General features: G+C 36.5%; 1 protein-coding gene across 3 annotated transcripts in view; it reads left to right on the top strand.

The window, feature by feature from the left end:
* The window catches only part of LOC112396076 (ATP-dependent RNA helicase DDX3X-like), a 14,564-nt gene extending 3,297 nt beyond the window's left edge, over positions 1–11,267 (top strand). For all 3 annotated transcript variants that reach the window (XM_024739589.1, XM_024739603.1, XM_024739595.1), the window contains exons 3-18: positions 1,401–1,461; positions 2,858–2,905; positions 4,931–5,060; positions 5,874–6,026; positions 6,436–6,535; positions 6,905–7,040; positions 8,037–8,122; positions 8,375–8,473; positions 8,555–8,715; positions 8,987–9,131; positions 9,226–9,370; positions 9,601–9,782; positions 9,860–9,977; positions 10,199–10,352; positions 10,626–10,756; positions 10,985–11,267. In XM_024739589.1, coding sequence (XP_024595357.1) covers positions 1,401–1,461; positions 2,858–2,905; positions 4,931–5,060; positions 5,874–6,026; positions 6,436–6,535; positions 6,905–7,040; positions 8,037–8,122; positions 8,375–8,473; positions 8,555–8,715; positions 8,987–9,131; positions 9,226–9,370; positions 9,601–9,782; positions 9,860–9,977; positions 10,199–10,352; positions 10,626–10,756; positions 10,985–11,064 — 1,929 coding nt within the window. In that variant the 3' untranslated portion in view covers positions 11,065–11,267. The remainder of the gene's footprint in view (positions 1–1,400; positions 1,462–2,857; positions 2,906–4,930; positions 5,061–5,873; positions 6,027–6,435; positions 6,536–6,904; positions 7,041–8,036; positions 8,123–8,374; positions 8,474–8,554; positions 8,716–8,986; positions 9,132–9,225; positions 9,371–9,600; positions 9,783–9,859; positions 9,978–10,198; positions 10,353–10,625; positions 10,757–10,984) is intronic.
* Positions 11,268–11,488: the final 221 nt, after the last annotated feature.

Consider the following 11,488-nt stretch of genomic DNA (forward strand, 5'->3'; position numbering starts at 1 on the left):
AGAGCCCCATTTCATTTTTGCGGTGTTAGGTCCTGGGAAACTCTTCATCAGTCGCTTCGACTCTTAAGTTAACACCTTATCGCAGCTTCTGTTTTCCACGTTTAATAGTGAGAATTGACTTAGGGCAAAAACCTTTAATATTTTATGAACTCGTAAATTGTCGTTAAAGCCTAATGGCAGTACTTTATCCCAAATTTTATTTTTGTTATAAGTAGTATAATTTGAGGGATTTCACAGCATTCTTCTTTGAGGGTATTTTTCCCCTAAAGATACGGTTATCAACGCCTGCAGTATTCTGAGCTGAAACTTGATAGGTTAAAGAGAGCATGAAAGTTCAAAATCTGATACCAAGAGTACAGGCAATCACATTTGTAGTATTTTCTGTGTAGATGGGATCCATTTAATTTTTCATAAACTATACCCTTTGGACCGTTAGAATTTAGTAATAACCAAATTCGAGGTGGAAAAGTAGTATCTTGATTGAAGACGCATGTAAATTTGGTAATATTAATTTTGAACTTTTAACGTAGTATTTATAAACATTATTGTATAGCAGATTTCTTTTGCAAACAGGTGTCAGTATTGCTCCTTGATCTTTTGTACCTTTTAAGATTTATTTTGGCATATATAATTTTTCACTACTTCTGGTTATTTCTTGGTTAGTTCTTAAGAAATGCAGTTAAGTGAAATAACTGTTTTTCTATAGTATTGAAACCCATCAGTGTAAAGGGACAGGTAGGAATTGAGATTAAAGATACTTATCTTGTAAAAAGATTGTCATTTGGGCCAACTGACCATCAGTCTCTTTGAACTTATCTCTAAAATGGGAGATACAAATATTGTCTTCATGATGTGGCAAGCATTAAATGATTCAGTGATAAGTGACTAAATGATGAGTGGTGCTGTTGCTGCTTAGGAATTTGTTGGAGTTAAAAAGTTACTATACTTCAATATAAATAAAAAATTTTTTTTTAATTTACAGTCTTTAGGGAATAAAGAAATCAAAGAATCTTAAGGTTGCTGTAACATTTTTCAGGTATACTTTTCAGGCTTAAAATAATGCCACTGAGGAAATCAGTGGCTCTGAGAAAATGGTAACAAAATTTGTTTTGGTAACTGATGAGATTTTACTATGGAAGACTGTTAGAGGGACAGCTTGTTTTGAGTGAATGAATTATCTATATTGGTGTACTACTTGGCACCCAAGCCCTACCTTTTGCATTTGCCATAATTTATAGACTTGTGTTCTTAAAAACAAAGCTGGCTAGTAAATGCTAGAGGGTGGGACTAGAATTTAGGACTTCTGATTTGTCTTTTGTAATGCTGTCTGTGCTTGATTTTTCCCTTAGTGTATGTAGTGTGTCAGCATGTAAGAGCTATTAATATCTCTGTTCTCCTAGTTTTCTGGTCTAGACCTGAACTCCCCTGATAATCGGAGTGGAGGAGGAAGTACAGCAAGCAGTAAGTAAAGTTTTTGTTTATTTAGAATCTTTATTAGAGCTTAATGTTAATATTTCATTGAACTTACTAAGTCTAAATTAAAAAAATGTTCCGGGGGCTTCCCTGGTGGCGCAGTGGTTGAGAGTCCACCTGCTCATGAAGGGGACACAGGTTCGTGCCCCAGTCCAGGGTGATCCCACATGCCGCGGAGCAGCTGGGCCCGTGAGCCATGGCCTTTGAGCTGGCGCGTCCAGAGCCTGTGTTTCGCAACGGGAGAGGCCACAATAGTGAGAGGCCCGCGTACTGCTAAATAAATAAATAAATAGATAAATAAATAAATGTTCTGTTGCCCTATGAATTTATAAAGTATTTTGGCATGTTTGGATAAGATGACACTGGTTGTTTTCCAGTGGAAACATAATCATTCAGAAAAAAGTTAACGTAATAGTCACACTTTTAGGAAACCAATTATTCCCAGTATGAATCCTGGCCAAATACGGAGGTGGGGATATGTCAGTCCCTCTTGTGAATTGGCCTGAAATGTGTTAAACCTGATAAAGGGAACCTGTAGACCTGTGTGCTATAGGTATTGTTCATTCCCCCTGGAGAACCTGAGCCTGGTTCTGGAGAACAGATGGAACCTGGCTCTACTGATTCTTGGGTGGTAATTAGAATTTAAAATGTTAAATTCTATGTTAGCCATGTTATTAAATTTTTTTGAAAAGAAGTTAAATCTTTGGAGGAGAGTGGGGTTTCTGGATTGTTTTTATTTACTTGCTACTTGTTAGACATTAGTGTCACAGTTAGGTGGATAGGGACAGGAAGTTGGTGTTCTGTTATGTGGCAGCAGATTTCACCTTGGACCCAGATTTCCAAGAGAGTAGTTGGTGTACCCTGAAAAACCTCTTCAAGTCTGGTTAATTTATATCAAATCTTATTTGCTATTGTATGAATATCAAAAGGATTTAATTCCACCAGTAGACAGTTTCAAATACTTAATTAAGTTAGCAGTTTGGATTTTCTATCAGTTCCTTTTCAGAATCGTTTTCCCTTTACAGCTGTCAAGTGTTTATTGTTTAGTATTCATATTATTGAAATGGAAGCAAAGCCTCTTGTTGGTTAGTTAAAATTGGTCCGTTGGTTTAGTACATATCCTTTTTCTCTTAGTATCCAGTTTTATTGTATATATTAATGGTTATAATTGTTAGTTAAAGGTTATAATTCATGTAATAATTTCCTGAAAGAGCAGAGCTTTTTAAAAATTTTGAGTAACCACTAGTAGCTACTGAAATGTATTTGGTTTTAGGATTAGGTCTGCGCCACCAGGGAAGCCCTAGGACTAGTTTTTTAATAGACATTTTTGCAAAACTGTGTCTTAAAGGATATGATAAACTTTTAATTTTATATTTTCTTACAGAAGGGCGCTATATACCTCCTCACTTAAGGAACAGGGAAGCATCTAAAGGTAAGTGGTTATGGCAACTTAGTATTCAACTTTTTCTGTGTTTTGAAAGTTAGTCAAAGAAGGAGAAATGAGATAACTTTGGGAAGTGTATACACATGCCTGCCCCTGCCCACCCAGTGCTGCTTTCTGTTTTTAAGAACTAGTACTTCCTAACTTTGAAAGAGTTCATCTAATATTGCATAATGTGTAATTCTTATTTCTTTTAACTAGTTTTGAGCCCAAACTGTTAGTTTTACTAGTGCTTTTTATCTCTTTGTAAACGTTGATAGCCTGATTTCAGTCTGAAAGAGGTATGTTTGTATATCTGGGGATGCCTTATTATGTAAAACAGACCACAAAACAAGTCCTACTTTTTGCTCTTAAAATGTTGCCTCAGTGAAAATGGGGTTATTGCGGAGTAGTTGGGAATTGCAGGATTGCATCTTTGTGCACACTCAGTAGGTTAGAGAAGTCTGGTCTCACCTTTTTGCTGAACTCCTTCATTTGAAAGATTTTGTTTGAAATGTTATTAAAACACCTGGTGTCTTTCAGTATTAAGTTTTTAATGAGTGATTAAGTTATTAGGAACATACTGTTGTGATGATGATTTGAGTGCTGTATATTAACCAACACGGGTGTCCTGAAATTTTCAAGAGAAGGAAAAGTCAGGAAAACTATTTGAAGCCAAAAGGTGGTGGATAACGAAGGGGTGGGGTGCAGGGGTGGGAAGGGTGTAAATAAACTAGCTTGTGGTTGGGTGTGGTGCCTCCATATGTAGTCTGTTGTTGCCAGCTGCAGACTTCTAAGTCTGTATATGTCTACTGGAACATCGGTTAGGTAATAAGAGTATTCTTTTTTCAGTGTAACTGCAGTTTCTTTCATCATGGGTATTCTTCAGAATATTTGGCTGGAATTGCATCTAAGGTGTAATTGCTTCAAAGGGGGAGTACTACCAGCATCTTAGGAAGTTAAATGGAAGAGACCTTAAAAATCTAAGTCTTTTTTTCCACTTAGCAAAGACCATTCGTCACTTGGCTGGCTCATGATGGAGCTGTAAAGCAGAGGGAAAGTAACTTCATTAACTTGTAAACTTCAGAATATTTAAAGAAACGTATGAATCTAGTTAAATTCTCAACTTAATCATTTGTTGAGTGAGTTAACTTTTTGTCACCTTCCTTTTATTTATCTGTGATGTGCCTGGAGACATGTCCACAGGCAAGGACGGGAGTTTTCTTTTTTCTTGGTGTACTTGGTTCTCACTAAACTTATAGTTGGGAAAATATTGTTGGATTCTTAGGATTTGATAATAGTATACATAAATGCAGAGCACAGTAACAATTATATGAACTGTTATTTTGGTGGTTAACCTGAAACAGAATAATGTTTTATTTAGTTGGGAATTCTGAAATTTATATATGCCATATAGTGTATATTTTAAATTGACCTACTTTTGTATTCAGCGTTTGTGAGATTAATATTTAGGGATGGGACATAACTAAAAAACTAACTTAGAGCTGATCTAACTACTGCCATTGAGGTTAAAAATTGGGGTAGGGGGTGGATTTGGCATTCCTTTGAGAGCAGTCATATCTTTAAAAGGGGCTTGTCACACAGTTTTGTTAAAATAATCACTTTAGAGTAAGCTATTTTATTGGTTTTGGTAGACAGCAAACATTGACATTTAAAAAGAATGAATCTTAAATTATTAGTATGATAATGGTATGTAACATATCAGTAGTATACTTGTGTTTCATGAAACTATTACCCTCTTAGGGGTGGTATTCATTCAGTACATTGCTCTTATTCCATGAGGTTACTTTGCTTAATATAATAATTTCTTAATGGAAAAGAGAATTAAAGATAGGAAAACTCTGTTTCTTAATCAAAATAATTATCTCAATCTTGGTTCTTTTTTCCAGTGTTTTGATAATAATTCCAATGACCCTTGGCTCCCCAAGGGTAAGATAAAGGAAGGCTATGTCTTTGAAAAGACTGGAATCTTGTAAAAGTATTGTCACCTTCTCTAATTTTTACTTCTTTTGGAAGGATTTTATGATAAGGACAGTTCAGAGTGGAGTTGTAGTAAAGACAAGGATGCCTACAGCAGTTTTGGGTCTCGAGATTCAAGAGGAAAGTCCAGTTACTTCAGTGATCGAGGAAGTGGATCAAAGGGAAGGTAAGTTATTCTCAGCTTGTGGGTGTGTATATAGTAGCAATTGAGGAATCAGTTCTTAGTTTGATGTGTTCTCATTCTTTTCATTAACAGACCATCCTATTATAAGATTTTCTTAGTTCCCTGACCAGGGATCAAACCCACGCACCCTGCAGTGGAAGTGCAGTCTTAACCACTGCTGGACTGCAAGGGAAGTCCCACTATAGATGAGATTTTAAACAAAAGTTTACTAAGTTTAATCTGTTAAACAGGAATTATAGGCAGGAATTATAGCCATCATACCACAGAAAAAACCCGAAAAACCTTAGTCTTGTCACTTGTATACAGCCAGATACAACTTAGTTGACATTAATATGTTATTCCGCCGCTTTTTTTTGTTTGTTTTTTTTTTGTTTGTATTTTTGCGGTACACGGGCCTCTCACTCTTGGGCCTCTCCTGTTGCGGAGCACAGGCTCCGGACGCGCAGGCTCAGTGGCCATGGCTCACGGGCCCAGCTGCTCCGTGGCATGTGGGATCTTCCCGGACCGGGGCACGAACCTGTGTCCCCTGCGTTGGCAGGTGGACTCTCAACCACTGCGCCACCAGGGAAGCCCTATTCCTCTGCTTTTTAATTAAAGATGTATAAATTATACATAACCACAGGTTAATTAGAGAGTCTTATTTCACAAATGAGTTACCCAGTATTGAATTGTTGACATCTTCGACAGTTACTTGTGACCAACAATTCAATTACTAATGTGCAAGTATGTTTCTGGAGAGATGATAATATGATATTGGCCAAATGACTATTCTGATCAGTTGCTTGTGCTGTTTAGGTTTGATGATCGTGAACGGAATGATGGTATTGGCAGTCGTGGTGACAGAACTGGCTTTGGCAAATTTGAACGTAGTGGTCGCAGTCGTTGGTGTCACAAGTCAGATGAAGACGATTGGTCAAAACCACTTCCACCAAGTGAACGCTTGGAGCAGTAAGATTTTCGTTTCAGTTTTTTATTTTATTTATTTATTTTTGGCTGCATTGGGTCTCCGTTGCTGTGCGCGGGCTTTCTCTAGTTGAAGCAAGCGGGAGCTGCTCTTTGTTGCAGTGCGCGGGCTTCTCATTGCAGTGGCTTCTCTTGTTGGGGAGCACGGGCTCTAGGTGTGCAGGCTGTAGTAGTTGCGTCTCATGGGCCCTAGAGCGCAGGCTCAGTAGTTGTGCATGGGCTTAGTTGCTCTGCGGCACGTGGCATCTTCGTGGACCAGGGCTTGAACCCGTGTCCTCTGCATTGTCAGGCGGATTCTTAACCACTGCACCACCAGGGAAGTCCCTGGAGCAGTAAGTTGTTGATATGAAACTTAGCACATAGTACGATATATGTAGTAATGATTTGGTTTCAGGGAACTCTTTTCTGGAGGAAACACTGGGATTAACTTTGAGAAATACGATGACATACCAGTAGAGGCAACCGGCAATAACTGTCCTCCACATATTGAAAGTGTAAGTTGTTTTGTTTCACTTTTTAACTGTTCTTTAAAATTATTGCTAAAAATTTCATTGGGTTATGAAAAAGGAGAGACTGAGATTAATGTCACCATTTTGAATAATCCTAAAACAGAAAATGTGTCAAATATAAAAAAAAAATCAAAACTACTTTGTTGTAGATTAGATCCCTCAGGAGTCCACTTTCTTAAAAATACCTTGATACCTTAATGTAAAATCCAAAGTAACTATACATTTAACCACAAATAGACATTTGGCTGGTTACTTACGTTCTAATGTTAACATAAAACACATAAACTGCAGCAGAACATAAGGAATTTCTAGTTTTATATGTATTTGATTAACCTGGTTAAATTTCATTGACAGTTCAGTGATGTTGAGATGGGAGAAATTATCATGGGTAACATTGAGCTTACTCATTACACTCGTCCTACTCCAGTGCAAAAACATGCCATTCCTATTATTAAAGGAAAAAGGGACTTGATGGCTTGTGCCCAAACAGGTAAGCTCATTAATGAAGAATAACTTGACTAGCTTTAAAAACAGTACATTATGTAGGGAGGCCAGAGTCCCGTATTTAGTCTGATTTAGTGTCAGGTAAAGATTAGCTGGGGATGTCTCTTATGTCTTTGGATCCTTTGGGTGAAACTTGTATTTTCATCGGGGCATCTTGGGAATTCTGTAGCACATTATCAGCCAATTAATATTGCTAACATTCTCTCCACTGAGTTCATAATTTTCCCCTCCTGTGAATTCTCTGCAGGGAAAGTTAACAATAATTGGAATAGGAAATCCAAAATCAGGGAAGAGCCAAGAGTCTATGATTCATAAAAATGTGGACAGGGAAAGGAGGAGGTGCCTCCCATCCCCTAGTACTTCATGAATTAGGAAATAAGAGGGCTGAGGTAGTGTTTACTCCTCTATCAGAATTTGGCGTAGGTAAAAGATGGCAAATCTTAAACTTATATATTGAGTTTCTTTTTATATAGTGGTATGTGTATATAAATATATAAACTTCAGTCATTTGTTATTTTTAATATTTTTTTAAGAAATAAATTATGTCATTTATATCTGTGACCTTTGGGCCAACACTGTTACCTGTTTTTTAAAACAAAGTTCTAGTACAGAAATTAGTACCCATGGTTTTTATTTTGCAAAGTAACAGAATGACCTGCAAAGTCCTCTGTTATTAGACTCTTCAGAAAGTTTGCTGACATTCTCACAGTTACCGAATAACACAAGGAAGTATTGAAATAGAAGTTGATGCCATTTTAGAAGAAAAATTCTTGTGTTGTACAGATTAAATTGCAGAGAAGTGTATGTTGATTGGATTGTTATAAATGGAGAACAGAAATCATTTGGCATTCTTTGCTTAGCTGTATAAATATGCTATATATTTCAGAAAATTAGGCAGAAAATAATTCTTTTTTTTCACTAAAAGGGCATTTAGAATACTTTAATTACTATTCAAATGTAATAAGACAATATTTTCTAACAGGGTCTGGAAAAACTGCGGCATTCCTTTTGCCCATCTTGAGTCAAATTTATACAGATGGTCCAGGCGAGGCTTTGAAGGCTGTGAAGGTAAAGATTCCGTTCCTTTATGAAATAAATAGTTTTTGCTTAGAAAAATTTTTGTAGATATCTGTTGGCACCGTTCTTTCTAAATGAAGCCAAATATACTTTATTTCCTTTTCAATCTATTTACTCAAGGAAAACACCTGTTTGGGTGTAATCCTTAAATTACAGAGGGGATTTTGCTGTCATGAACTTCAGAAATGAATAAAAAAGTTTTGAGTCTTTGAGCTTAATGTATAAATTGTCCTTACTTCTTAGGAAAATGGAAGGTATGGACGTCGTAAACAATATCCAATCTCCTTGGTTTTAGCCCCAACTAGAGAATTGGCTGTACAGATCTATGAGGAAGCCAGAAAAGTAAATATGCATTTTTACTGATCATTGCCTTTTTCATTGATTCTAGTGATGTTTTTATAAACAATAAATTATTGCTTGTAGTTTTCATACCGGTCTCGAGTTCGTCCTTGTGTGGTATATGGTGGTGCTGATATTGGTCAGCAGATTCGAGACTTAGAACGTGGATGTCACTTGTTAGTCGCCACTCCAGGTCGCCTGGTGGATATGATGGAAAGAGGAAAGATTGGGTTAGATTTCTGCAAGTAAGTGAATTTTTATATATGGTTTGTAACTAATGTTTACGTTAGTGAGCGTCAGTTTCGTAGTATTTTATTAGTGTTAGAGTTAACCTGTGTGATTCATTGGAACAGAATCAAATAACAGCTAATTTGGTTATGTGTTCTATCTGTGTTTCACATGTATTAAATTATGAAGCCAGAATGTTAAAATGAATATATTAGCATAATTAATTACATACACAACTATAGTCAACAGTTTCTCATCAAATTCTTAACTGAGTCTTTTTCATAACAGATACTTAGTGTTGGATGAAGCTGATAGGATGCTGGATATGGGGTTCGAACCTCAAATACGTCGTATAGTTGAAGAAGATACTATGCCACCCAAGGGTGTCCGCCACACCATGATGTTTAGTGCTACTTTTCCTAAGGAAATTCAGGTAGTTATTTTTTTATAGAACATTTGTGCTTGTAAGTGATAAATTAACACAATTTTCAACAAAGTAGAAAATAACGCCTTCTTCCCTCTTCCAGATGCTTGCTCGTGATTTCTTGGATGAATATATATTTCTGGCCGTAGGTAGAGTTGGCTCTACCTCTGAGAACATCACACAGAAAGTAGTTTGGGTAGAAGAGTCAGATAAACGGTCATTTCTGCTTGACCTCTTAAATGCAACAGGTAAAATTATGAATAATAATATTGTTAGGTGTAAAGAAGAGACTCTGTTTGGATTTCTTGAGCTTGTACCCTACCCTTCCTTTGCCCACTTTTCTAATCATTAAAACCAAGCTTATTTTTAATTATCTCCATGTGCATCCTTACTGAGTGCAAAGAGAACTAACAAACCAGTTAATACTTGTGATGCAAAGTTGTTATTAGTAAAGAAAACATTTTATATAATTTTTCAGGGAAGAATTCACTGACTTTAGTTTTTGTGGAGACCAAAAAGGGTGCTGATTCTCTGGAGGATTTCTTATACCATGAAGGATATGCTTGTACCAGTATCCATGGGGACCGATCACAGAGAGATAGAGAGGAAGCCCTTCACCAGTTCCGCTCAGGAAAAAGCCCGATTCTAGTGGCTACTGCTGTGTGTATATTTTAATTTTTTTTTTCAGTTAAACATGTTTGAGTATTGCTGTATTTTAACAAAAATTATTTTTTTAGGTGGCAGCAAGAGGACTAGACATTTCAAATGTGAAACATGTTATCAATTTTAATTTGCCAAGTGATATTGAGGAGTATGTACATCGAATTGGCCGTACAGGACGTGTAGGAAACCTTGGTAAAGTGTTCAGTTGCTTGATGGTTTAACACAGAAATTTAAACATTAGAACATTACTTTAAAGGGAAAGCTGACATCAGATGTTAGACATGTAGAAGTTTTTGTTTTAGTTTGTAATTTGATTATATTGCAAATTATAAAGTTATATTTTTGTGTTGTAATTAATGTTCTATATGACTATGGAAGCCTAGACTTATTGTACTTTTTTTGGACTCTTGTAGGTCTTGCCACGTCATTTTTCAATGAAAGAAATATAAATATCACAAAGGATTTGTTGGACCTTCTTGTTGAAGCTAAACAAGAAGTCCCATCTTGGTTAGAAAATATGGCTTATGAACACCAGTATAAGGGTAGCAATCGTGGGCGTTCTAAGAGGTACAGATTGTTTTGAACCTTCATTATTATTACTATTTGTTTGGGGCAGGAAGTTATGTCCAACTTAAATAACTAAAACACTACCACTACTTACATACTTTGGGCATGGGATATTTTTAGAAAGGTTGACATGGAGTAGTTAGATGTCAGAACCACTATCAGAGGAAGTTGAGTTGAAACTGAGAATTGGGAAGTTTAGGCGTGGGAATTGTCATTTTAATTCAATTTTGTATTTGTAAAACCACCACATAATCTTTTTCCTTGTAATAACAGATTCAGTGGAGGATTTGGTGCCCGAGACTATCGACAAAGTAGCGGTTCTGGCAGTTCTAGTTTTAGTAGTAATGCAAGCAGCAGCCGCAGTGGTGGAGGTGGTCATGGCAGCAGCAGAGGATTTGGTGGAGGTAATGTTAATTTTTTTCCCCTTTTATTTTTTGGCAAGGGCTTTCTCCCCGCCCTCTCCTTGTTTTTCAAAGTGTAATTTATTGGAGAAATTTTATTTCAAAGAACACAAAAACCAACACTAAGAGTTAATCCTTTTTTATTAGGCTTATATTAAAGTAGTTGAGAAGCAAGAGAAAAGATACTTAAAATGGCTGACCTAATCTGTCTGTTTTAACATTTCTTGATAGGTGGCTATGGAGGCTTCTACAGTAGTGATGGATACGGAGGAAATTGCAGTTCTCAGGGGGTTGACTGGTGGGGCAACTGAATCCACTTCACAGCAAAGTCATCCTTTTGAAAAAGCTAATATGGAAACCACATGTAACTTAGCCAGACTATACCGTGTAGCTTCAAGAACTAGCAGTACATTACCAACTGTGATTCTCCTGAAAATTCAAGGGAGCTCAAAGCCAAAGGAAAAAAAGAAAGGAACAGTCAACAACCCTATTAAAAGTTGGTTTGAAAACTTAATTGCTGTAGTTTGGATTAACTCCCCTCCTGCTTATTTCCATCCCAAACTGCATTTATAATTTTGTGACTGAGGATCATTTGTTTGTTAATATACTGTGACTTAAACTTTAGGCCACTTATTATTTTGATGTCCTGTTGTCTCAGTAATGCTCGAGTTTTTAATTGTTTTGACAAAGTAAATCCACTCAACTTGGTCTAAAATCAAACCTTGGCACACAGGT

Source organism: Neophocaena asiaeorientalis, unplaced genomic scaffold (assembly GCF_003031525.2).
Source record: "Neophocaena asiaeorientalis asiaeorientalis breed wild unplaced genomic scaffold, Neophocaena_asiaeorientalis_V1.1 scaffold855, whole genome shotgun sequence".
Taxonomy (NCBI): domain Eukaryota; kingdom Metazoa; phylum Chordata; class Mammalia; order Artiodactyla; family Phocoenidae; genus Neophocaena; species Neophocaena asiaeorientalis.